Raw genomic sequence first — 27,993 nt, forward strand, 5'->3', positions numbered from 1 at the left:
TAATTATAAAACGATTCTTTAAGAACAAGGGGGTGTTTCTCTGGGAATTAGACGATGAACAGGTTGAGATTTGCTCTGCAGCTCCTGGGAATGCTTCCACCCACTCATACTGTAAAACCACATGATGTCACCTCGAAATTGCCGAGGGTGGTGTAACGAACTCTTTTATCTCTTATTGAAGAGTTAAAAAAAAAAAAAACCTATTCCAGTCATGGTTTTTTTTCTCCTCCACTGACTTCATACAACGTGCCAGTTAATCTCATGTGTTCAAAATGTAAATACTCTGGAAACTGAAACCCCTTTATGGGATGCTGGAATTTTACAGCTTCTCTTGAGAAAGATGTACCAACTAGCCCACTCAACAATGTCTGCTTAGAGGCCGTTTCTAAACAAAAAGAAGCAACTGGGTTCCATGAAAACTTGTCAAGATATTACAGAAAATTAAAGACCTGATGACTTGCATGCTAAGTTTTAAGCACAGATCTCACACAACCTGTTAGTGCTTGGTGTGTGTCGACAGTGACTTTCAACTACTACACACCAAATTTGAGCTCAATATCTTTAAAATTGACTGTGTTATAGCTATTTTTGTCTATTTTTATGTATTTTCCAAAGTGCCAAGAATAGCTTTGAACTAAAAAACTATACTTCTATAAATGAAATTAAATATTTTACTTCAGAAACTGTTAGACTTTAGAATAAAATATATCTTCAGAACAAGATGACTTTTTGTTTTTAAATATTCTGCCTTATAGATGTTGACCACTGCCTCCTGATTCAATATAAACGTAGTTTTTTTTTTATTTTTTTAACTGAACTAATTATTTTAAATAGGGAAAGTTCACTGCAAAGTAGACTGCAGATTTTATCACCACCAGACAATAAGTCATAAAATGAAACCATTGGAAGAGGATGGAAATCTGACAATGTGCCCTTTTTATGTCACTTTTAGTAGCGCCTTACAGTATGTATATGCCTGCTGAACAAAATAAAAACAACAATAAAATGCTCTTCATTCAGTTGGTATTTCATAAACACATAAAATCAATCAATCAATCAAATTTTATTTGTATAGCACATTTCAGCAGCAAGGCATTTCAAGGTGCTTTACATAATTAAAAAAACAAAATAAAAACAGGTAATAAAAAGGTAATTGTTGTTATTTAAACTGACTTTAAAGTGACACACCTAAGATAAGAAAGAAAGAATAGCTTATAAAGCAATAAGGAGATCTACAATGAATGCTCCAATTGCTGGATTAACACAAGCAAATAAACCTCCACAAAACTTTTGTTTCTAATGCTCAAGAAGGAGAATCTATAATTTCCAGTACGATTTGTGTGCTAGGAGTCCTTCAGAAAGTTAATTCTCCTCTTATAGGATTTATTCCATCCTGATTGTAGTGGATATGAGGATTTAAATCGCTGTCAAAGGGCTACAAACCTCTTTGTAGGACATCCATTTGTAAGGCTGGTTGGGGAGCCGAGAGCCTAAGCAGGGTCCATCACCTGGTGAACAATCAGAACAGTAAACTTAAGTTGTTAAATTAAAGACCCCTGTTCTAGTAAAATGGCAGTCTAGAGAGCATCAATACCTCTAGTTTCTCATCTCAGTGGGTCAAATAAAATTTTTCATTAAAACCAGTAAGTAATGGAAGCCAGTAAGTAAAGGTAAGAATTTTAAAGTTTAGGCCAACTTTTATTGCTGTAAAGTTGGAGCCAGTTTTACATTAACTTTATTATCTCTGCAGATTTTTTTTTATATCCCAAATGGCTAAGCTCTTATGTTGTTCATTTTAGTCTAAACTAAACATATCTTTAATTTCAACCTACTTTGCCAAAAAGATGCTGGAAGAGTTACCTTTATGAAATTAAAAATGGCATTTGACAAAGACGGAAAGCACCAAACACTATGATTTTTGGCAGCAATCGAACTCACCAGATATGTGGAGGCCTCTCTGGAAGACCTCATACATGGTCCTGGCATCGTCATGGTAATGAGTCAGCAATCTGGACGGGTCGCCCATCATGGACCTTCGACCTCCACCTTCATGCTGACGGAACGAGACAGAGAAAGACAGAACGGATAACATACATTACAGTTGTATCTTTTTATTTATTTATTTTTCCTTACCTAAGAAAAGTGTAGGTACATATATGAAACTTCCAATAATCATAACCAGCAAGTTTTTTTTAAATTTAATTTATAATATGATGTTTGTGTTTGCCGTTGGAAAGCTGTCTCAGCCCGTTGCATCTTATTGTTGCTACTGTAAACACATTTCAGGATTACCCAAAACAACAAAACAAAACCTGAAACCACTGAGTTTCATCGACTACAAGTATAGTCATGTCACTGGTTCACAAAAGGTCTGAGGTACGAAGGTGTAAAAAAAAAAGGGGCGCTTTGAGTTTGATGGGGTTGGTGGTTGAGGGGAACCAAGACTGGGTAGAACTGTCAAAAGGTATTTAACACGGTCATAAAAAGTGGGTTTGTGGGCACGCTTGTGAGGCATAGTTCATGTCTGAGTTTGTGTGAAGGTTGGAGGTTTTATGTCGTTGCCTACAATCAACACTCACATTATTGGTTTCCTTTTTTCCCCTATTTTAGCCATACATATATTGAAATGTTTAGCTCATTCAGGAGATGGGTGCTATTGATCAATGCAACTGACATAATCTTTAAAACAATTATTTACAAAACAAATCCCCCATAGAAATACATTGAGATCTCTTCAATTTCTTAAAAAAATTGGTCTCTTTAAAATCTGCTTCAGAATACTTTTTAAATCTTTTTATTTATAGCTACCATTCTGCTATTTTTAAGCTTTTTGCTATCAATCTGCTACTTTTAACTTTTAGCTACCTTTTTGATACTTTTAGCTTTTATCTACCACACTGCTACTTTTAGCTTTCAGCTTGTCTGTTGTTACTTTTAGCTAGCATTTTGCTTCTTTGAGCTTTCAGCTATTGTTTTGCAAGTCATTCAGCGCTCAGCATTCACAGTTTCTCTTGTTCACACAGTGAATTTGCAGCAGCGCCTTGAATGAGGAAGTCTCACCGGCACTTCCTCTGATTGGTGCAGCAGGCTGCAGGGAGGCTTGATGGGCCGGGGTCTGGTGGCGAACCAGTACGCCAGCACGGCGGTCAGGGCGCCGATGCCCACCAAGGTGGAGGTCGGCAGGGAGCAGAAGAACTGCCCAAGCTCATCCATCTCCGGTATCCTCAGGCCACTCATCATCTCCTGGGCCTGCATCTTCTCCATTAGGGTGGAACTCAGTTCTGCAGGACACAAGAAGATTAATGACTTCAAAGAGTAAATTAGCGAAGGCAAAGTAGTGGCAAAAAACTTTGACTTACTACAATAATTACTCATGGGAGAAAGTATTTTGTTGTGTATATCTGAGTTCTAAGAAAAGTAGAGACAGCCTAAACGTGAAGGCAGTTAATGTGTCCATGCATTACCCGTTTCTGCAGGCTTTAAATCAAATAACAAAGAAACAGTTTACAATTTCAGATCATTTTTTTTTGTTTGTTTTTTTCCGCGAAGGAGGAAACCCGCTCATGCAACTTCCACAGAGGACATGGAGGGCTTCAAAAGACCGCATGAAAAAGAAGAAGTAGAAGCAGACGAGGGATGGAAACACATAACCACCGTCGGGACACCTGGCAGCAGACTGCAGTCATAGGCACAAAATTACTGATGTGAAAATGCGACAAACTGTGCACAGTGACTTCCGGAGGAGAAACAACATTTCCTCTTACAGTTCATCTAAAAATAAACAAAAGGCGATCAAACTCTCAGCAGTGTAATTATGTCAAATAAGTTGAGTTATAAATACATCCTGTCAGTGCCAGTATAAAAGAAAAGCACGTTCTTATAAATAAAAGATTACTGCATTTTGACAATATACTAAATGCACAATCAGAGAATGTGGAAAACGTCAGAACTCTATAAATGACAATGTGACAATATGTCACTCTTCAAGCTTCAGAGACTCACATGTTGCTGATATTTGAAGGCACTGCTGGTCAGGAAGAGGTATATATAACTCTTCTGTGTGAACGCCGGTTCACAGAGATGTAGACTATTCACCTCACAAATCAAACATCCTCCTACAAGTTTTTCTCACACTTTAATGTAAAGTTTTTTTCGACACTCTTATCTAATGCCATGCTTTTTAACAGGACTTGACCTCACAGCTCTTCATTTGACCTTTAACGCCCTTAAAAAAAAAATCGAATTTCTTACTTTTATTGCAAATGCTCACAAGAGTACAATTCTAACAAATGGTACGACCACAACAGGTTATCATTAGGGACCTGTTTCTGTTTCTGTCTCTCACTCTCTCTCACTCACTCACTCACTCACACACACTGCAAGGTGCATCATTCAGATGTGGGAGAGGCACGTCGCACCGATCAGGGTTTCCTTCCCTTTCCTGGGATATGAGTCAGAGAAAAACATTTCATAATCGGACTACCGCAGCTTTCAGCCAATCAGAATCACTTCCTCTCTCAATCCCCTACACCCAATCACACTCACGCTAAAACATGAAGACGCTGATGGGTGTAAATATCAGAGGTCGTGGGAACGTGAACTTCCTCACTGACTGTGTGTTTGAGTATAAGCTCTTTTTTTCTCTGTTTAACACTTTTTTACATAAAGGAAGCTGAATTATATTTGAATGACAGCAGGAAGTCAGATGTATGACTCCCAAAATCATATTTTTGCGATGGTTCGTAAACAATAAAAGACGTCGTTCAAGTGGTTTGAGGACAGTGAAGCGTGAAAAGAAAAAAACAGCAAACTAAATGTCTGAATTTACAGGTCGTCCCCTTGGGCATTATTAATGAGACACCAAAAAACAACAACAAAACAACTAATTTCATTGCTTCTTTCTGTCTCAGGAGTAACACAGCCATCAAATAAAGCTGATATATGATTTGTAAATTTTCTCTATTTGCTGATGAAAAGATGTCAAAAGGGTTTTTTGCGTCTCTCTTCAGTTCTTTCTGAGTCTGTTTCTAGCTGCAAATCTTTTCACACATCCTGGACCTCACAGTAAAGATCAAAATGTTTTTAAAGGCCTATTGTATATTCCTAAATCATATCCCCATTTATGAAACACTGAGACCTTTATTTATTTTAATACACCTAACTATAGGAGGTTATCCGGCTGATGAATCCTTTTATCTCTTAAAAGTAATGTAATCAGCTAATAAAATAAATCAACAGACTTCTGAAATCTAATTTGTTTAACAAGATAACAAGCTCATTTTGAATTCCTAAAACCCTCAGACTTCATTTTAACATTTTAAATTACAATTGTAGTGTTTGTTTTTACTTCCGTTTTGTATTAATTAAAATAATTCATGTTAGACAGAAAAACAAACATTTATTGTAACAGAACTATAAATGCAGATAACAGACAACTCATGTTTCTGCTATCAAGTATGCACTGAAAGAGACATAATAGGAAGCTACGTTATCTACACTGTCAATTATAAAGCAGCACTGGCATGAAAAAAACCCACTAATTTTCTGTAATTTCTCATCAGACTTGTAGTTTTGAGGCCATTGCATAATTCTTCATAGACTCAAGGTGAAATCCCTGTTTTCACTTGCCTATACACCACTCAAACCTGAATTTTCTCAGTTCAGTTGTGACAGAAACCAACTGACTAAAAAAAAAAACCCCACACCCTTTATTAGTCTAAAAACAGTACTGTGTAAACAACAGCATTTACGTATTATTTTTGACTCATGTTTTGGTGCCCATTTCTACATCTGTGCAGTTCCAGTAATGATAATAGGGAATAAGAGCTGCTCGTGTGTTGGGAAATGTTAAGGGATTTGGAAGTAACATTAAACTGTAATTGGAAAACAACAATCTGTAAGAAAACTGAAAGAGTATAAAGTCTCAGTTTGTCTTGTTATAACAACACACTGCCATGTAAAATACTCAAAGCTTCGTACTGTGTGCATCCAGAGTTTATTGGACTTAGTCAAACAAAAACTGAAAGAAAAAGTTACAATAATCTGGCATAATCTGCTTCAGGTGTCTGGGATAGACAGCTAAATTTAAAACAGAGAAACTAAAGATGAGGATATTTTATTGTAGGCAGAAGATCAAAAATAGTTTGCATTGCATTTAGTACTTTAATCTTTTGTACTCTAATTTATAGTACTTTCATTGCATTACAGAACAGTTTGTAACTTGTAGATTTATTACATTCTGTAAGATGCATCAAGTAGCTTAGCATCAGGACAAAAAGGGAGAGAAATAGACACCTTAGCTTTTTCTGATGTTAGAAACATTTTCAAAGACCTCAAAAGCTAAATGATAACCTTAACATTGGCACTTTTTCACTGCAGCTTGTTGTGATTAGATTCAAGTAAAAAGAAGTGAAGAAAAAAGAAGATTCCAGTTTATGCCACCATGTTAGATGAGAGAGAATTTTAAAATCAAACAGAATGATCAGAGCAGTCATTCTGACCTTTAGGTTTGCGGAATTCACATCAACAAATGCACTTCATATAGAAGCAAGACAGTGATTCCTGCAAGCAACAGGCTGTATTAGGAAGTGACTTGTCGACCTGCATGTACCTGGTGCATACAGAGTAACGAGTCACTTCCTAATACACCCTGAACCCAGTATGGTACCAGAACTGGTTAGCAGCTCAGAGTTCATTTTTTATTTTGATATTTAAAAAGCTCATACTTGAACTAAACAGTAAAGTGTCTAGAAAAAAATCTGTATGAGGGCCACAAGTAAACATGAAAGCATATATTGATGGAACTTTTATAGGATTATTATTAGCTCCTAGCTATTTAAATGATTGATAAACAGATAACAAAATGATTTTTTATACCATGTGATAGTCATCTTGATCTTCAGATGAGATAGGAAGCATCTTATAATTGCGGACAATAACATCTAATCAATTAAAACAAAAACATGCTGCCAAGAACAATTTGTTACATAACTTTAGAAGCAGCATAGTCTATGTGTGCTGATGTGTGTGTGAGCACCATGCATTATGGTACTTTAAAAGCACTCCAGTTCTGCTCTCCAACAATGTAACGCTCCTTAAACCCTCGTAGCTGAAGAGAGGAAGAGAAACCCCTGTAACTGTGGGTCAATTTGATCCGAGGGCCACAGGAGAGTTAGGAAACACTTCTAATACAAGACAGTGCTGCTGCAAAGGCGGAGAAAAGTTCTTTACTTAATAACTAGATTAGAAAAAATAACTTTGATGTACATGTTTCTGTACAAACTACTGTCTAATATTAGTGTTTTAGACAAATAATAGAAGAGTAAATTGACAAGTTTACCCCACAGTTCAAACACTGGGGACACTGTTGCCTGTTCTCCTCCACCTGAAAGTTTCATTAAAATCTGTTCAGTAGATTATGAGATAGTTTGCTATAAGCTTTAATTTTCTTTATACATTTTTCCCTCTGAAAGCCAGAGAATCAAATTCATAAAAGCATCATTTTTGTGCTGCATTCAGTGAAAAAGTTTTTTTTTTGTCTGCAGTGATGACCAAGGCCTATGGGAGGAGAATAGGCTCTAAATATAGACAGACTCCATAACCCAGTGACACCGCTGTGCAGAAAGCTGGAAAAAAGTGGAGTGCAGCTCATTACAAAAGCATCCTTTGTGCACAAACACACGGACATTAAAAGACACTTCATCGCAGACAGTGAAGAGGAGTGAGAGGAGTCAACAGGGCAGAGACTAACCACAGTAACAATAATAATTCCCTGCTGTTATTGTTTTTCCAATACCATTTAGTTTGTGATGGTGGGTAAATTTGTAAATTGCACTCTCATCATAATTTTTTCTGTCCTTTGTGTAATTTAGCAGAATTTCACATTGTAAAAAAGTAACATTTGTCTTTTATCAGGCAAAGTTCTGGTAAAATCTGGCTTTTTTTTATTGCAAAGACAAAGGCAAAGGTGAAATGTCCATTTTTTTGTTCATGATTTGCCAAACTAGCTACAAGACAGGGATTTATACATACATGTATACACCAGTTAGCCATAACATTATGACCACCAACCTAATAGCCTATAAATGAAATCCCCCTTCCACCAAAAGGGTTTTAATAATTACATCTCTTAAGGTTTGTGGTGGCATCATGGCACCAAGCTGGCAGTGGTAGATATATGAAAAACTCTCAGGGCCGCCATTAATTTGACTTGTTTTTCCCGTTTATTCCCACGGAGCCATGATGGGACTCACACAGTACACGTATCTGGAAAATTTTGGAAGAATTGCTAAAATGTCAACTCACTGAAGAGCAGAAGCATAAAAAAATAATGACCGACTTATGGACATCCTGTGTCTCAGCATAGTTGTCATCACATTATGACCTTTGTTAAAGTAGCTCAAATCCTCAGCAGACTCCTTTTTAACTTCAAGGGCAAAATGTGCTGTTTGATTGATTACATCTACAACCAGATGCCTTTGTGATGAGGAAAAAATGTGTTGCTTTTCCCTTCTCATGATATTGCATCCATTTTTTTTACCTGCTTCTCCATTCTGGAGTGTGAGGAGCTGGTTTCCATCTCCAGCAGTCACTGTGCCAGAGGCAGGGGACACCCTGGACAGGTCATGATATTATTCATAATGTCATACCTTATCAGTGGGTGTAATATGATGATTTAGACAAGTGAGGGAGGAATACAGGAAATTTAGGAAAGGTAACTTTCAGCAATAAGGATGTTGCTCTTTGGAACTTTGCAGATCCAATTTACATGTCACTACTAATCACTACTATAAAAAAAACACACTTACAGAGAGGGAAAACACTTAAAAGCACAAGTTTTCTTTAAAAGGAAAAGCCAAATATTTCAAAGTGTTGATTGGTTTGGTAAACTTGATGATGATTGATGCAGGTGCACTGAAATGTATTTGTGGACTACATCTGCGGATTATTTCTGGACAACCACGCTCTGCACCTGTCACAAACTCTTGTTTGGAGCTCACAGGGTTACACAATCTCACAACTAATTCAGAACCGATTTATCAATGTGCCACATCTCCCTGAAACAGCCTGACAGCAGTAGGTCGCTCAGTCTGCCCAAATCCCTAATTGGCCTCAAAGAAGGCTAAAAACGCCAAACTGCCCATGATTATTTCTGCCTCTCTTTGTTCTGTTCTCTCATAGTGTTTGACTAAAAGTGTATTTGATAATTTAGAAGAAACAACATATGTGAAAGATCTGAAAGCTGCGTAGATGTAGGCTTGCACAAATGACTTCTGAAGAGGTCTACAAATAATTTACAAATCTAGATGTAAAAATAACCTACCAGGATGTTGAGGGAATGTACATCACCCACTGCCTTTCATGCCAGAGTTGTAAACTACGATCATCTTAAAAAATGACAACATCATAGCCATTCTTGTCAAATTTTAAACATTACAGTATTCAGATTATGTGCTAGAAAGGACTCCCAGATTTTAGCTTCATTTCTGTAAAACTGACTGCCTTGTAGCAATGTTTGTGTTTGCTAAGGTCATCTTAAATTGGGCTAACTATGAGTTCAGTGGTTTATGAGCTATTTTGCTAACAAACCTAAAATTGAATACACACAAGCATTTCCATTATTGCCTGCATTTCGTGGTGACAGGCGATAAAAAGGAAAAATGTCACAAGACGTTTTGTGTACTGTTGGCAGGCAAGAGTCGAAGGCAATCAGGTCATGTATGAATGATGTGAACAAAGAGGTCTCTTTTAAATTAAACAGAAGGTACTGCAAAAGCAGAAAGTTAAATAACAAAGTTCAAATTTTGGGGTTTTAGATGAAAAAAAGCACAGTGATATAGGTCTGACAAAGGGCCCAGTCTGGTTACGTTGAGAGAGAAAATGAATACAGTGCAGGAATGATAATTAGAAGTCTGAGCCACAGTATGCAGACATATACAGGCACTCATCTAAGACATAAAAGATGAACTTAAATAGTAACACAAAATGTATATATTACAAAATCATAGAGAGAGCAACAGAAAAACATACAAAAAATGGCACAACAAACTTCACAGAGTGATGACAAAAATATGACATTTTATTGTGGTGGTTTCTCACTGGGCTCCTACTAGTTAGTGAACGGCGTTCATGAGGGAGTCTCCAGAAGGTCTTGCGGCTTTTGCTGGATCTCGGCTTTCTCTCATAAGTCACAGAGACGTGCAGCCCTGTCACTTGAGTTGTGGACATTTTCAAAAAAAACTTTTGTCACAAAATACTCACAAAGTAGTCAGGGGTGCCTCCAACCTGTCTCAAGTGTGCTAGAGTTGTATTTTGACACATTAATAAAGCTCATCTGCCAGTACACATCTCAGGCTAAAGTCCAGTTCTAAAACCATGCTGAAAAGATTTTTTTTTTTCTTCAGTAGATTCAATCATAAATGTGGGGGTGGTTGCCAAGGGGGTACAGGTGGATAAGATGTGCGCAGAGGTGGGCAACAAAATAATGTGCACTGCCAAGAGGCCAGTTTTGCAAGCCATGGCTGTGTTTTAAAAAAGAAAAACTGCCTGCTCAACACACAGACACATGACTTGATGGTCATTTGGTTGCACATACTCAGAGTTCAATGAGACTGCAGCTAAAAATGTATGCATGTTCTTGTAATTTTCTTGCAATTTTGACAGAATAGTTCTTATCAAGTAGTCTCCCAATGGTTGAAGCTCAGTGCAATACGACCTTTAGCTGGGATGAGACTGCATCATTAATTTGCATAAACAAAAAAGTGTCTCCAGCTCTCTGTCCTGTAATAACCTCAGTAACAAACCACAGGGATTCATATAAACAATCATATCCACAAGTTTAAGTTCACCCCTGGTGACTGCAACAAAGATTGTTGCCTCAGCTGGTATGACAAAAGAACAGCAGGCTAGCAGCATTCCCCTCAGCGATAAACTTAACAACCTCTTTTTTTTAAAATAGAAATTTGGGAACTGACAAAAAACGTGATGCAATGAAATCCCATCTTGATTTCTTTAGCTTCTTTGTTTTGTTTGCTCCAGGATGATGAACTTGTATTCAAAGAATAGGTTTGTGTTTTGTTAAACAATGTATAGCAGCCAATATGCACACAAGTTGTTCAATCCTACATTTTTGGTCCAGTTCTCAAAAGGGTACTAACAGAGGGGCTGAAATCAAGCTGAGCGGTCAGAGGCTCAGTCTGGGCACATCACATCTGTTCACAAACTTCATTCTGACTGGTGCCATTTACTTATTTTCACATCCTGCAAAGCTTTCTGCTCGCATTGTCATTTGACTGGAGCTGCTTCCCTCATTAACTACAGCCATTGAGAGTCAGTGAGGCATGTAAAGGACTAGTGTAAAAACGACTGGCTGTAAATGAATTGGCTATGAAAGCACACACCTTCAACATACAAAGAGAGTAATTAAAAGCCAGGAGATGAAACTGTGATGGATTTGATGAAGGCAGGTCACCTACCACCTTTCATGTCAGAGTGTTAGACTAAGATAATGTTATGTTAAGAAATGACAGCCTTTTTGGTCAAACCTGGAAAATAATGTCATGTGCAACATCATGCAATATCACAATGCAATGTAACGCTCAGAGTATGTGTTGGGCATGACTCTCAGCTACTACTACATCAAACTTAAGCTCAATATTTGTAAAACTGACTGACTTATAGCCATTTTTGTGTTTGCTAATGTTGATCAGCTGTGGCGGTCATCTTGAACCAAGTTGACTCTAAAAATTATTCAGCTATAGATGTAGATTTAAAAAAAATGTATTTTAGCACTCAACATTCTGCACAGATGATGTGTATGGACAGCTGAGTGAAAAAAAACCCATTAAACATTAAAACTTTCCACATATGCATGTGGATGTAGAATTGGACTTCAGTAATAAGGAAAACCTCAAGTGTTCATGTTTAATGTTCCACTTATAACACAGAAAAGTGCAAGTAATACAAACATTTGTGGTTGCTAAGATGGACTGAAATTATTTCAATGCACTGAATAGTTGTTTATTTGAGAACTTGTAAAAGGTTGTACCAGTAAACCTACAATGACTGGAAAAAGATGTTCTATGTAAGAAACCCTGCAGTAATGCCACTCCTAATCATTTCACCTGGATCTTTCTCTTCCCCTCTCAGGAAGAATTGACTTAGTGAAGATTTTCTGCAGTGTGCTGGTATACTGGAACGGTGAGGTCTTGTGAATGGGTCAGACACACTTCCTGTAAGTGCTGCTCTGAGTCACTTCTGAGGCTTAACGTGGAGAAAACGCAACCTTTCGTCCTTAAGTCCCGCCCCATTGGCTCATCCGAGGTGCCCAACCAATGATTAGAGTCCAGCGTGGGGAGATTAGAGCCTATTAACACAAAGGCAGATGACCACCAGTAACCTCACTACAGCGCCCTTTTTATAAATTATTCATTTAAACACAACCTGTCTCGCTTTTCCTTATATTTTAAGTATTTTCTCTCTGCTTTGCAGCTTTACATGCATCAAGATTTGTTCTAATCTTTTTAAACCAACAGGAGGTAATCATCCACCCACTCCACCAATTTAAACCATCATTGTGATCTCTTGCTGTGATGGACCACCCTCAAGGACTCAGAGCACAATCGTTTCCTGTCCTTATCTTTGAGGGATCATCATATAAAGACATCCTTTCTGCTCCAAAAGGCACACCCACTTCCCACCTGGGATGCAACACAGTGAGTAACTGCAGTTATCCATCATAAAAATGAAATCAGTGAACGAACCAAGCAGCAGAAATAGAAACGAAGCTGCAGGTACAGCAAGGTAGCTAAGAACAATTCAGAGCAAACAAACTAAAATGAAGCAAAGCAAATAAGCAAACAAAAAAGACCTCAGCACTGTAACTGCAGTTCAGAAACGTTAAAGCATCTGTGGTCTAAGCAGCAGCACTTACAGAGGTGTCTGGCAAGCCGTTGAGATGCAGTGTGTGTATGTGCACAAGAGTGTGTGGTGCGACAAGGGGAGCATCAGGCGGATATCACATCGCCCGGTGCAAACTAGTGATTACCTTCCCATTGGCACCAGCTAGATTAAGCTGAGGCAAGCAGGAGGAGGGCAGCGAGAAGCGTTTTGGCCTAGTTTGGGCCTTGCTGGCTTCCGTATCACACCACTCTGAGCTCGACAGACGCTGCACACACTCGCCACACCTCTTCCTCCTCCTCCCTCCCTCCCTCCCTCCTGCTCTTCCTCCCCCTATCTATTTCTGACACCGAATACACAGGCTCTCCCTCTCCTTCACTACACAATAAATGATACGCAGACATGCATTAGCTAGCATACGGAGGCAGGTAATACACACGCATCTGCAGGCAAATAATGCAAATGAACTCTTGTGTTCAGACTATTGCTTTCAGGTTTAAACAAACTGCAGAGAGCCCCATCAACTGAACCTGTTGTTAGTTTCATTTGACTGTCAAATCAGAAGAAAGGAAGGTTTTAAAATCTCAATCTGTGGGTTAACATAGTCATTTTTTATGTGATTTTGAATGCTAGAAATAGACATCTTTGACTCAGAAAAAAAAATGTGTGCAGTCAAATCTTTATGGACCCAAATTAATTTGAAATTTAAAAGCCAAAAAAAAGAAGGAGAGAGAAAATAAAGCAGAAGTTAATGTTGTTTATATTTTACTTCCATTTCATTTTCTTCCTCATTACATTTTAGGCATCGCTGAATGAGAAAACTGCCAACTGGTTATGGTTTCACTGCGCATATTTGGTATTATGGGTGTTTAGACTCATACAAATTCACATATGCTCCCCGCAACTAAAACGTGTATTTTAAGAACTTAAATAGAAAATCTGGACATATTTATTAAACTTAAGACATTTCGTGCCTTTTTAAGACTCAACAGAAACCCTGTCTTAAAATTAAGTAATCACAAAGTTATAAAAATCAAAGATTTTCATTGACAAGGAGTGGCATTACACTTGAACCAAGCAGGTTCAAGCAGCCAGTCATCACTTAAGGCGTACGCTCAAAATGCTGAAACAGCAATAAGCCTTTCAGGAGGAAATCTGCAGCAGTATGGCTCTGAGATGTACCAGTAGTATTAATTATAAGTATACAACCTCCATTTTATGAGGTTGTAAATAAAAAAAATACATCAATAAATATATATAAATATTGTAATGGTTTGACTCTTGCATCAGCATTTACGTCACTAATTCTTACAAGAAGTGAAGTCACAGAAATGTATTACGCAGCAAGAAAAACCTGCTGTCAAATATGGTGCAATTTTGCAAAGTGTCTTCAATTTGCAGATTGATTAACTCCCCGTTGTCCTTTTTGCAGTTTTCAGTCCAGGAAAATCACCATCCAAAAAGTCAGTACATACAACTAAGTATTTCTCCGCTGAACACTGGCACATATTTGGCTGTTTTCTGCAAAATGAGCGAGGCAGAGCTACCTTTATGCCTTTAATTAAATATTGAGCGAGGAAAAAGAATAGGTTTACATGCTGGTCCCTAAATGAATTATTAAAACTAGGCAGCAGCAGGGTGCTGGGAAGTGAAGACAGGTGAAAGATGTCATGAATCCCCTCCTCTCAGCTTCCTTTCTGTGTTCAGTTTTCAACCAAATGACAAACATCTAAACCAATTTTGTGTAAATCAGATGTATCATTAAATATACACCACCTGCTAACCCACCGCAGTAACTTTTTATATTGATGCCAATTTATTGTTATCACCCACCACTGCAGACAATGCTGTTTTGGCCCATGTCTGTATGTGTGTGTGTATTTGTTTGTCTGTAGTGTTAGCAAAATATTTCATGAACCAGTGAATTGATTTTAATTAATCTTTCAGAAAGCAATAGCTGAATGTGCATATACAGCTGACTAACTTTTGGAGTCCAGTAAAGATTTCCACCACACCCGAGTAACCTTAGCAAACACAAAAATGCCTACAACTCAGTCAATTTTTACAGATATTAATCTATGATTTGGTGTGGTAGTAGCTGTGAGTCATCCACAACACAATCTGAGCACTAATTGATTGCTTGAGATCTGTTTTTAAATCCTTTGCTATTAACTAATACAGTAAACTTTGCCTTACTGGTAGCAAAATATTGTATGAACTACTGGATGGATGTAAATTAAATTTCAAGAAATTAATCAATGGATGTACATCTATAACTGATTATAGTTTGGAGTCAACTAAATTCAAGATGGCTGCCAAAGCAAATCAACTTTAGCCAACACAAAAGTGACTATAGGCCTACTTCAAGCACTAAAAGATCTGCATAGTGTCATTTAGCCTACAAGGTTTGACCAAAATGGCTGCAACTTGTTTCTTCTCATGAGGAAATGATTAAAACTCTGATATGAAAGGCGGTAGGCAATGTGCATTCCTTCAGTAAAGCCTTAAGTTCTTCAATGTTTGTAACTTAGCAACAGTTGCTGTAAAAAAAGTAAAACGTCTGTCACAGGAATTATCATTAAACATGGTTGATAATGAACCATTGTCAACCCTGCAATGAATATCCGCAGATTATTTTACAACACGCTGTAAAAACAGCAATAGCCTATGATTAATATGTCTTATCTATTGCTTTTAATGCCTCGGACGTTGTAAAACTCAACCTGAAAGGATTATAATTAAAAATAATTCTTATCAGGCATATTAGAGGGCAGCAACTGCTTGTCTTTCTGCTTGGCTCCAGTACTCCTATAGCTGGTTGTGTGGTGTATATAAACCAGGGTGGGGGGTGTTAGTGGTGATGGTGTGGTCTGCAGTTTTGCCGGTGTAGGCCGCAGGATTTCAGCACCCCCTCGCTCCTGGACAGCTCCGTCCAATCAGCTGCACGCATTCCATGCGCGTCACCTTTCCTCATCCTCCCTCATCCTTCCTCCCTCCATCACTGAAGCATGGCGGAGGACATGTCAGAGAAAAATGCTGAGTTTTTTCCCCCAGCAGGCTTTAAGTCACGCTCACACGTCTTTTTAGATATATAAAAAAGGAGAACCGGTTGTACATCCAGGTTTGAACACATTGCAGCGGATCAGTGGGGTCTGAAGGAGATAAGAGCATTTTTAAATGACGTGTGTCCGGTTTCTTTATGCACAATGTCACACGACCTTAGCAGATGGTAGGCCTTCAGTGTTTGTCCAATATGACTCATAATGTTAACAAACCTTCATTTTTGCATCTGAATATCAACTGATCTCGCCTTTGAGAAGAAAACTAAAAATAAACCCCATCCGCTTGAGTATTCAGCCGCATGATAACCTGTCCATCCATACCTCATGATGCACCTGAATAAAGGCAGCAAACCTGACAGAACGAACACTGTCCGGATTATCCAGGAAGTTCAGACACATACATTTAACACAATACATTTAAACTGTTCATTAAGATATTAAGGCTCCTTTTGTGTCAATGCACGTGGTTTTGGTTTCAAAAAAACCCCAGTAATATTGATATTATTAAAATGTAACGTTGTAGTTGCATTGCTGCGCTATTAATACAGCCATCTATCCAGTTTTGGTGAAACAATGACCGCTGCTGCCTTTGTGAAATGAAAAAGCCGGAAAACCCGGCAGTGAATGGCACACAATGAGCATCACACCCACCGAGGCGCAGGTGCAGCGCCTATAGCTGCAGCCGTGTGCGCGCAAAATCACCAACGAAATGAATGAAATCCCACCGAAGAGATGCGTCAAACTCACCTAAAATGATCCAAAGCGAGCCAGAGACCAACACGAATGCGAGCATGTCTGTCTCATTGAGTCAGGTGTCCCGGTGCAGGAGCGGCTCAGGACTGCAGCACCGACTGCAGCGGGCAGGTCTCCGACAATCTGGGGAGATTAAGGAGGGAGGAGGAGGGGGAAGAGAGAGCTAGAGACAACATATATAAATATCTGAGACAGACAGTGGGGGATCCGGGCAGGGGACGGAGAGGTCCAGCAGCTCTCACTGGGAAGATTCTGCCGAAAATAATCATGTTGAGTGAAAAAATAAAAAACTAAATGGAAGCGTTTGGAGCATTCTTCCTCCTGCGGGCTTTCCTCCTTCACCCAGTTGGCTGATGCGCAATGTCACATTGACTCCGTGACATTTAAAAGCTTGCAGGACGCCAGGGTTACTGTGGATCGCATGTCTATGTAAACTTATCAATTAAAACTTTAATCATTCTTCAACTGATCTGAAAATAGCCACTGCAGCCGTGTTATTAGGAGGCTATAATTTAATTTCCGTGTTCTTGTTTAACGCAGCCGTTACGCAAGGTCTGTAAGGGATATATATATATATTTTTTTTTTTTTACATACTTTTTAATTCAATATTGATTTATTCATGTGGGGTGGGGGGTGGGTTGGGAGGGGGAATCACGCCATCCCTGCAGCTGAGCACGCTGGCTGTGACACGGAGTAACGTTGCATCAGAATCACGTGATCCAACAAGACACGCCCCATGAACTAAAGTAACCTTGAGAATGGCTGACACACTGAGACCCACAGAGGGGTGAGTGATAACATGACGAGACACAGATGGAGGGCAGGAAATAAATTTACACTAAAATGACGGAACTGTCATGATTAAGACGGACTTATTCATTTAAAACACAGCTGCTCGGATTTTTTTATTTTTAACAACGAGATTTCTTCAGCAAACAAGTGAAAACTAATTAAGCTCTAAACTTATTATATTTACTGGTTCATAACTGACCTTTAAAAGGCCACTAGTAAATGAGCAGCAATCTCTTCCTTTTAGTAGTGCAACTTCCTGTTTTTCTTTTTGATCCCTCTGCAGAAAAAACACAGACACACACACACACACACACACACACACACACACAAGGTAAAGAATGAGCCAGCACACTGAAACAAACAGCTAAGCCCTTCATTCATGCACACTGAGAGGAAAACAGTCAACCAGACACACAACCAGGAAAACCAGTCAGGTTACAGACAGTAGATGTGCTTTTATCTCTATTAAGTTAGTAAATTTTAATCAAGTTATCTGTGGTATGCCTACAGAACACAAGCGAGTGAATGTGGTGGCACAAATTTGATTGCTTTGTTTCTTTATTTAGCAGTGGGATCAAAGTGCATGCTAGTTAGAAAAAATAAGCTCAAAAAACATCCTAAGGATCATAAACATGAAAAATGATATGCACTAAACACAAATATGAACTTGAGTGACATCCCATTCTTAATCCATATCTTAATTAATATAATGTTAACCCACACATTGCAGCTATAACAGCTTTAACTCTTCTGGGAATGCTTTCCACAGATTTGGGAGTGTCTATGGGAACTTTTGGCCATTCTTCCAGAAGCACATTTGTGAGATCAGACACTGATGTTGGATGAGAAGGCCTGGTGATGTAAGGCTTGGATGCAGCTGCTTCGCCATGGAAACCCATTCCATGAAACCCTCTATGCCAGGGGTGGACAACCCTGGTCCTCGAGTGCCACTATCCTGCAAGTTTTACTTGTTTCAGTACTCCAACACATCTGATTTGAATCACTGGGTGACTTACAGGCTTCTGCAGAACACGAAGAGGGGATTTAACCACTGAATCAGGTGTCTTGAAGCAGGGAAACAAGTAAAACGTGCAGTATAGTGGCTCTCGAGGACCAGGGTTGCCTACTATGCACTGTTTTTTTAGCTAATCTGGAGACCACATGAAGTTTGGAGGTCTGTACAGTAGCTATTGACTCTGCAGAATGTTGGTGACCTCTGTGCTCCTCAGCATCCATTAAGCCTGCTCTGTGATTTTACGTGGCCTACCACTTTTTGGACGAGTTGCTGTCATTCCCAATCACTTCCATTTTGTTATAATGCCACTAACAGCTTACTGTGGAATATTTAGTAGCAAGAAAAGTGACTTATTTCACAGGTGGCATCCTATCACGGTACCACGCTGGAATTCACTGAGCTCCTGAGAGCGACCCATTCTTTCATGAATGTTTGAAGAAACAGTCTGCATGCCTAGGTGCTTTTTTTTTTTACACCTGTTGCCATGGAAGTGATTGAAATACCAGAATTCAATGATTTGGATGGGTGAGTGAATACTTTTGGCAATATATTGTACGTTATCATGAAGACAGAAATTTCTGCACATATATAAGGTTAGGGTTAAAGTTAGTGATAAAACACAAAATTCACATACCAACTCTCCAAATGCAGTGGCAAGAACAAGTTTGGCAGCCTACTAAGCCTTTTAAATCATGCAAATAAAACCTATACATGACTACAGCATGACAAGAGAAAAGTTTTCAGGTTTAACCGGCTTGTAAAAGAAAACCATTTTGTTCAGACCTAGTTAGGAAAAACAAGCAGATGCAAATTTCAACATGTTAAAATCTAATAAAAAAAACAGCCTTACTTGCTTTATTTTAGGTTTAAAATAATCGCTGTCTCCTTAGGAGCAAAAGACTGAAAATGTTTTCTGGTATACATTTTGAACAGCAAAGAGATCCTTGGGAAATTATGCATAGAACCTAGAAAAAAAGAGTTTGTGTTCTTTGTTAAAATTAATAATTTTTTTTAGTGAAACAAGGACATGGTCCCAAAACTGCAGATTAAAAAAAATTAACCATGTGATAAAAGTACCGACTGACCACTGTTACAAAGTGAAGCAAAAACAGCAACAATTTTACTAACAAAAGCAAGAATAATTGAATAACCACCATCTGTTAAATGTTAGGCCTTCCATGTGTCTGAGGCACATGTTAGACATAATGCGAAATGCAAGTGTTGCCAAATACATTAATTGCATTTCAGCTGAGAACAGACCTCCCCTCTCAAGTGATGTCAGTGGTCTCAGGTGGGGATGAAGATCAAGATATTTTCCCATTCTCTGAAAAAAATGTAGCACCAACCTCAGCATGCCCTCCTCCTCACTGCTGGACTGTTTTACATCGGTTGTTTCTTGGTCTGGATTCCATGTGGGCTTCAACTTTTGACTCTTTCTCCTCTACAGAATCTTTTATGTCAGGTTTGTGGCCTCTCTCCTCGTCACCAGTGTCATGATCCAAGATATGATCAAGTGCCTCAGTCATAATATATATAGCTACTGTTTTCCTAAAAGCTAAAACAGTAGCTAAAAGCTATAATGAGCAGAACACAATAAGCTAAAAACTGATATAAGCAAAACTGTAGCAGCTAAAATCAGCCAACCCATAGCTAAAAGCTAAAATTTCAGAAGAAAAATGACTGAAACGCAAGGTCTAATGATAACAATTTCAGAAAAAGCATGTCAGCTTGACCCGCTGACACCTTTCTACTGATATAATTTACTGTCTCTTTACTCATTAACCTTTTCTTTGTTTAGCAATCCAACTTCACAAGCTAAGGCAGATCATTATGGGGCGCCGTTTGTAAAGGAGCTTGTGCTAAAAATTCATGCCTAAATTTTGTCACATTTAGCTTCNTGTAGCTGTAACAATTACATGTAACTAGCTAAATGTTGTAAAAAGTGACATCAGAAAATCAACACTACATTTTTAAACAGTGTTTGAAGCTAAATGTGACAAAATTTAGGCATGAATTTTTAGCACAAGCTCCTTTACAAACGGCGCCCCATAGATCATTCTAATAAGATCTTCCATATAAACAGCTGCACCCATTCAACAGAAAAATCTTTGGAGTAAAGCAAATATAGATTTTAATATATCAGACCTACAGTATGAGTCTTGTTCGTATTTATTTATAGAAGGAAGTTCACAAAAAGCAATTAGTTTAAAAAAAAGAAAATGAGGTAAAGTTGACCAATAAAAGAAGAGAATTACAAATGTAGAAAATATTTTTTTTTGGTCTTTGTTTTTGAAAAACATCTTTTAGGAATTCTTTCTGAACTCTTTTGACTCTTGCCCTATTTTTGCCATAAATGCCGTACTGGTCCTAAGTCTGTTTTTTTTTTGTTTTTTTTTTACATTGTTTTAATGTCATGGGTAATGTTTACCCAGCCCTTTATGAACTGATAAGTGGTTCATGTGGTATTTTTCACCTCTCATTACCTTAACTGGGCTGATGGGGGTGCTAAACTACTGAATACTCTGCTATAAAACACCACAAAACCCATTAGGGTGATGACTGCTTGTTTCACAGAGATTAAAATGAGCAGAAAAATGTGCCAAGGTAAAAAAAAAAAGTGGTTTAAATTACCACCATTTTTTAAAAGGATTTTCTTCCGCAAACTTGAAAGTGTTACAGATTGCAGATGTACTAATTATGGATAGGACATATATCTTTTGACATGTATTTCAATCCAGAACAGACAGCACATACCACTTTCTAATACCTGCAGTCTTAAAACAGGTTTTCCTGAATGTTCACACTGATAAAAATGCTTCTTGGGAATGCTGATCTTCAACACTAACACTAGTGCAGGGGTATTTTTCCCCCTGAAAAAAATCACTGTTTGCATTCACACACCTGAATTAAGGTTGCACTGTTACAGCGAGGCTCATGTCTGAGGGCTTTGACTTGATCCAGTCAGTGTCAGTGAGCTGTCAAAGCAGATGGTCCAGGGGGAGATTGGATGCTCAAGCTGCTTTCCTCATGCCAAAGCCTCAAATTACAGTTTCATCCATTCAGGTGGCCTCAATATTCAGATTCACTGACACCGTGTGAAAGGCATGCAATGAATTTTACATGATTTGTCAGCGTATCTGAAGCACTAACAGTAGTACTTCAGTTGTGAGCTAGAAATAACTAGCACGTTTGTTTTTAATGTTTTCTACAGGATACCCTGTGTTATCTTTTATTTAAAGCACATTCAAAACAAACACCATTTGACCAAGATGAAGACTGAGGCAATAAAAGCAACAGCAAGCACTCGGAGAGCAAAAACCTCCACCGATGCCGTACAGCAGTGGTGTCCAATCCTGGTCCTGGTGGGCCACTATCCTGCATGTTTCAGTTGTTTCTCTGCTTTGGCTCGCCTGATTTGAGTGACTGAATGATTAACAGACTTCTGCAAAACTTGAAGGCCTGCTGAAGAGCAGGGAAACAACAAAAACATGCAGGATAGTCGGCCTCCAGGACCAGGATTGGACACTGCTGCCATAGGTTCATAAAAAAAAAAATAGTAGGATCTGGATCGTAATCCGGATCACCAAAATTTAAACAAACCTATGGACACTACCGAAAATTATTATTAAAAGAATTAAAAGGTTATCATTCCTCAAAGGAATATATATTGCATTTTCATGCCAACATTTTAAACTAAAATCATCTCATGTTAAGACATGATGGAGCTGTATCTGTTTAGGTCAAACACTGAAAGTAACATTATGCACAATCTGGATATCACAAAATGTCCCACTCAGAGAATGTGTTGTAAATGACCCTCAGCTACTACCACGTCAAATTTTAACTTAATATCTATACGACTGACTGAGTTATAGTAATTTTTGTGTTGTTTTAAGTTCAGTTGGCTTAGGCAGTCATCTTGAATTGGGTTGGCTCCAAAGGTTAATCAGTTGTAGGTGCACATCCAGTCATTGCTTCCTGAACGTTTCATTAAAATCCGTTAAGTGGTTGGGTTTGTTTTCCTTATAAACTGTCAGTTTGTTTTGTTGAAGGAGGTTATTTTGTTATAGTCTGTGATATTGTCTTTTTTAAAAAAATATGACTATTTGGGATGCTTGAACTTATTGTTCCTGCCTATATTTTTGTAATAATAATAATCCAGACCTCGATTAAATAAAAAATAAAGATCTCAAATTGAGCTTGACTTCCCATAGCTCCAGTGAATTCCTGTAAACGACATTATTGTCTCCTGTGTGCAGAAGCTGCCAGAAGCCTTCAGCTTTAATGAAGTAAAACATTCAGAAAACAGGGATGATTTTCCCCTCGGAATCCAAAAAGTCTGCCCTCATCGGGAAAACCCACAGCCTCTTTCGCCAGCGAAAAACTCCTCAGGAAAACTCCCTGCGCTTCCCTCCCAGGGGCGCGCGCGCTCGCACCGGAGTCGTGCCGCCACCGGCACGAGAGCGCGGCCACGCGCCTCACATACCCGGGAAGCCCCGCAAAGGACAGCAGGGGCAGAGAGACGCGATAAGGCATTTATGGGGCTTCCCAAGTCTCTCAGTGTGCGTGTGCGTGTGCTAATAATAATAATAATAATAATAATAATAATTTCAAAAAATGACGAGTTGTTTTCACCTCTTGCAATTTTGTGTTTATTTTATTAAACACATGACATGCTGGGTTTCTGAGTCAGGTGTTAGGGAATGATAACATTCTCGAAATGCTCGGGCGAATGTCCGCCCACGCCGCCGATACTCCTTTTTGTTCCCGCCGTGACCTGCGTTAGATCCGGTAGCACTGCGCCCCTAGTGGTCGCCTGAAATTACTACACCATTTCTTGTAAATGCTCCACTTCTCACAGCGGCAGCTGTTTATACTAAAGGGCTTGTCTCGTTCACATGTTTGTTGTGCCGGGCTGACAGATGATCTTTGGCATACTCTGAGGAAAAAAAAAAAAAAAAAAGCGCGTGCGGGACGAATCTGGCCGGTTTTAATTGACACCTTTTTACCTCCAATATCACAAATTCACAACATTATGGTTTAAAACATTACAGAAAAAGAAATCCCCATGTTTTGTGCTATAAACTATTAAAACACCACTTTGAGGTGGTTTGTGCAGAATTCAACTTATTAGGTAAATTTGCAACGTGTGGCATTTTCCTGCAGACATGTGGGCATTTGCAATAAAAAACAAAATCCTCTGCAATATTTGCAAGGTGCATTACTTCACTTCATATATAAGTTCAGGTTTTATGCTCAGGTCTACGTGTAGCGAGCTATTGTGATATATTAACTTCCTTCTTGCTCTCAATGGCGTGATTTCTCGGAAACGGTTCCACTGCTGTACAGGAGGCTCAGAGCGCATGCGCAGACCGCTCGCTGTAAAAAATATCAGCTAAATGGTAAATACCTGTCTAGTTATATATTTTTGTATATCTTGTCCAAAATATGCATTTCACAATTAAAAGAAAATGCGTCCCACACAACATGGGTCAGTCTGCTATCATAAAGCACCACAAAATTGTCAATACATAATTTCCTTCTGCTTTAAAAATGAATCCCCAGCGGCTGTTTTTGCACCCAGTGCGGATATTTCTTACAGTGGAGGAACTGATGGGGAATACCCAGAGAGAGCGGCGAGACCTATAAAAGCATGGTACTCTCAGTGTTTAAACTCAGATCAAGAAAGCCATCCAAAAGAATAACTTACAGACGAGGAGAAACTGCTCTGCAACAAACTCCAAACCAGTCGGATTATCCCCGCGCATCTTTCTTTTCATCTCGGATAACAGAGAAAACTAAACCTGTAAGTGAATTTGATCTTTTTTTATTTGTTACATTTTTTACCGCAGTTTTGCACGTTTTCTATGCATTTTATTTCATACCTTTGTAGTTTCCTTTTTATCTTCAAAAGGGTAGAGCTACATTAACTTTACAACTTTGTTTAGTTTATTTTTATCTATTGATGTAAGTGAGTGATGAGGAAACTGTTTCGGGTATATGTGCATCATATGCGTCCAGATGCGCAAGAGGTATCAAGTCCATAAATATGTATTCAATTCAGCTTAGTCGCAACTTTTTGAAGCTTTTTTTTATTTATGTTTTTTTTATTACAAACTGAACTCGAACTTTTGAAGTTGAGGGCAAACATTTACAGTCAATGGGTTTTTATGGTCCGTTGGGACCTTTCCACATAGCGTTAACTCCTACGCGCAAACGCCCCCTTTTTACGCGCCCTGCGCGTCCTGGTGAACTCCTCCTCACCTCTCCGCGCGGCCAGCAGGCAGCTATAAATCCAAACTGAGGCGGATGTAGGGGGTTCAGTTGCTCTTACCACTGTATATCAAGCACTGGATGTCTCACTTATCTGAAGTCTCATTTTCCTCTGCTGCTGCTTATTTTAGGCAAACATGCCAGTGTCAAGGATGAGGATGAGGCCATGGCTGGAAAAGATGATCGAGTCCAACTCCATCCCCGGCTTGACTTGGGTGGATAAGGTGAGTCTTGCAGTACATAAGTTTAATGTGATTAACTGTAAATGTGTTGCCTATAGGAGTACACATATCCAAATGTTGGTGAATTATTTTAGGATGAGTGATCTCTGCAGGGCGGCATGCATATCTCTTCAGGAAGTTTTATGTTGCAGTTTTGCATAGCAGAAAATTTTTTAGTAAATATTTGGCAAGAACTGCTGTGCAGACAAGTAGTAATAACTTAGTTTGGTCTGGATTTGGCAGGAAACACATTGTGTTCAGCCAAAGTTCAAGTGGGACATTGACTAAACATGTTAAAACTATTTTGCTATGTCTTGTTATTCTGCTTCGACTGCTGCTAATTTGCAACTCAAATCAAATGTTTACATATATAAAACAAAAAAACAAACTTAACTACAGCTTAGGAATTTTAGAAAATTAAAGTCTTCCTCACATTTATGTTTATTGTGTGGGGAGTTCTAACCCAACATTTATTGTGAATGTTTTAGGACAGGAAGATCTTTTCTATTCCGTGGAAACACGCTGCTCGCCACGGCTGGGAGCTAGACAAAGACGCAAGTCTGTTCAAAGAATGGGCTATTCACACAGGTGAGCTACCATAAATTGGCACGCCAGCTCTGAATAAGCAAGAAAAAAAAAAAAAAAGGGAATCTAAAAATATACTAAATTGTTGTTTTCATTTGCTCTCTGCAGGAAAATACAGCCAGGGACAGACCTGTGACCCCAAAACATGGAAAGCCAACTTCCGCTGTGCAATGAACTCCCTGCCTGACATTGAGGAGGTCAAAGACAGGAGCATCAACAAAGGTCAGCAAGCCATGCGTGTCTTCAGGATGCTGCCGGCTGCTCCCAAAGGCAGAGGTGAGACACTTCACAATTAATGCTGTGCAAGATCTGCTTTCTGCAGATTTTTCTATATTCACAATATAAAGAACTTTAATTAAAATGTTTTTTCCTTCCTATGGCACAGATAAAAGAAGCAAAGTGAGGGAAACAAAGTCAAGGAAGAAGGTAAATATCGTAGATGTTATGTTGTAGCCACAGTTGCTCTGTTTTCATGTAATGTTGGGTTTATTCAAATGATGCCACATTCACACTAACCCAAATAAAGCTATATGTAAATACTATCTATCCAGGAAATACGACTTACATTTAGCTTGTATTTGCTTATGTTTTGCTTTACAAAACCCACTGAAAGTGTCTTTTAATCGTTTCTGCAGAGTCAGTCAGTCAAGATAAAGGAAGACCCAGACTACAGTGACACTGTGTCTCCCATGAGCGTCCCTGCATCTCTGCCTGAAGAAACCATGTCCACTCAAGAAAACAGAGTTGACAGCACAGTGCAAATGGACCAAGGTGAGCAAGAAAGTTTCCAAAACACTGAACACAAACTCCTAAATAAGCAGATTTAGTTAGAGAAGAATTTGACATATTTTAAACAAGTATACTTATTTTGTCTTTGCAGATTTCCCTTTCGTGACTCCATCAGAAGTTCCTGATTGGTCCCTTTCCGTTGAGATCGGGCCTGACACTTTATCACACAGCTTTCCCCACAGATTCGAGGTTTCCCCTGATCACAGCTCTGGTAAGACAACAACAACATACATGCCTTTTTTAAAAATAATAATTAAAAAATGCTTAGATCAAATAAATGGAGCAGCATACTTATGTCATTTTCTTCTTCTCTCCTTGTTTCTTTGCTGTGATCTTTCAGATTACGATTATCCTCAGGACATTATTGAGGTAAGCATGGCTTTTAGGTCTTATTATAAACTGCATGCAGTTTTCATTGACAGGAATACCCATGTTTGTCTAGCTCTGCCTGTTTGGCTTGTTTAATAACCAAAACGATAAGGCTAACTATTAAAGAGTACTTGATGTTGAACAGCTCCAGCTGGGCAAAATACTCAATCTGGTGTCACTTTTACAGATTTGCCAGCAACTTGAGAAAGACTCACAATGGATGTACAATTCAGACTGCAAGGGGTTCCTGAGCAATGAAGCTTGCACAAGTCCAGGGAGCCAGTGGAGTGAATCTTCCTCAGGTAAATATTGTTAGTTGACAGGTCAGATAGAAGAGTAATCAAAGCTAATTCATTTCCAGTTTTACATACTGTGTGTGTTGATGGTCAAGTTTGGTAGATGTATTTAGGAAGCAGCTAGCATAACTAGCCAAGATCTCTAAATGCATTCTTATCCTCATCTTGACTCACTGTGTATTTTTTGTTTGTTTGCAGTAGAAGAAGTAGACGACATACCACAGTACACAACTTTGGGCACAGACTTCACAAACTCCACAGATGACTTCTGGAACAGTTTTTGTCAACAGATCCCTCCTCTGTAGTGAAATCCCCAGGACTGGGAAGGACAGTTCTTTGACACTTTGGACTTTTGTAGGAGCTCTTCCTGACCACCACCTACTCCCATCTGAGACCAAATGTCAAGTCAGAGTCTCTCTGATCTTGACATATTAAGCTAAACCACCACCCATTCTGGACTGTGAAGTTATGAACAGCAAGTGGGAGGAACACAGATGCTGTGCGTTGTCTTCGGTTTTGGCTGGTTCAAAGCATTTTTGGTGTTCAATCTGGGCTGTAACTGTATGAAACATTTTTAGCTCAAACAGGGCATTACATAATTATCCACAACCAACAATAACTTGGAGGTACATCTACCTCAAATGCAAGTAGGCTGGCACTGGTTGCAAAAGCTAAATCATAACTTCTCTTAGCATCTTAGCATTTGGCAAGCAGTTCGTGTATACAGGCAAAAAACTATCACATTCATCGTTTTCCGTTAAATGTACCAAGGAACATTAGAAAATAGGAGCAGAAATGATTTCTTACATTATAACGTACTCCAGTCTGTCAGCTTGTGGTGAAATCACCAATGTTTGCTTCATGAGATATTTCTGTATATATTTGTTTGTGTTTTTTTTAATAAAATAAAAAATACTTTTAAATATGAATGAACACTGAC

General features: G+C 38.7%; 2 protein-coding genes across 3 annotated transcripts in view; one reads left to right on the forward strand and one right to left on the reverse strand.

Moving 5' to 3' along the window:
* Positions 1 to 17,268, reverse strand: part of acsl6 (acyl-CoA synthetase long chain family member 6) — a 39,415-nt gene extending 22,147 nt beyond the window's left edge. The window contains exons 1-4 of the mRNA XM_017419942.3: positions 16,707 to 17,268; positions 3,061 to 3,281; positions 1,939 to 2,053; positions 1,444 to 1,508 (exon numbers count right to left, since the gene is read on the reverse strand). Of these exons, the coding sequence (XP_017275431.1) occupies positions 1,444 to 1,508; positions 1,939 to 2,053; positions 3,061 to 3,281; positions 16,707 to 16,752 (447 nt within the window). The 5' untranslated portion in view covers positions 16,753 to 17,268. The remainder of the gene's footprint in view (positions 1 to 1,443; positions 1,509 to 1,938; positions 2,054 to 3,060; positions 3,282 to 16,706) is intronic.
* A 6,890-nt stretch (positions 17,269 to 24,158) lies between these two features.
* Positions 24,159 to 27,982, forward strand: irf1b (interferon regulatory factor 1b). 2 transcript variants are annotated; one of them, XM_017419840.3, is made up of 10 exons: positions 24,159 to 24,326; positions 24,925 to 25,017; positions 25,503 to 25,602; positions 25,708 to 25,875; positions 25,985 to 26,025; positions 26,235 to 26,370; positions 26,480 to 26,599; positions 26,729 to 26,757; positions 26,945 to 27,059; positions 27,252 to 27,982. In XM_017419840.3, the coding sequence occupies exons 1-10, from the start codon at positions 24,174 to 24,176 to the stop codon at positions 27,356 to 27,358; spliced, it is 1,062 nt and encodes a 353-aa protein (XP_017275329.2). In that variant the 5' UTR covers positions 24,159 to 24,173; the 3' UTR covers positions 27,359 to 27,982. The 2 variants fall into 2 exon arrangements, with proteins under 2 accessions (XP_017275329.2, XP_037835161.1); XM_037979233.1 differs by having other exon boundaries at positions 27,255 to 27,982.
* Positions 27,983 to 27,993: the final 11 nt, after the last annotated feature.

Source organism: Kryptolebias marmoratus, linkage group LG13 (genome assembly GCF_001649575.2).
Source record: "Kryptolebias marmoratus isolate JLee-2015 linkage group LG13, ASM164957v2, whole genome shotgun sequence".
Taxonomy (NCBI): domain Eukaryota; kingdom Metazoa; phylum Chordata; class Actinopteri; order Cyprinodontiformes; family Rivulidae; genus Kryptolebias; species Kryptolebias marmoratus.

Excerpts from the sequence above, each read along its gene's own strand:
- irf1b (XM_017419840.3), top strand. The coding sequence starts at position 24,174 with ATGGTACTCTCAGTGTTTAAACTCAGATCAAGAAAGCCATCCAAAAGA. Across the intron at positions 25,603-25,707 it reads AGAATGGGCTATTCACACAG|GAAAATACAGCCAGGGACAG; the intron begins GTGAGCTACCAT and ends TGCTCTCTGCAG. Across the intron at positions 26,371-26,479 it reads CACAGTGCAAATGGACCAAG|ATTTCCCTTTCGTGACTCCA; the intron begins GTGAGCAAGAAA and ends TTGTCTTTGCAG.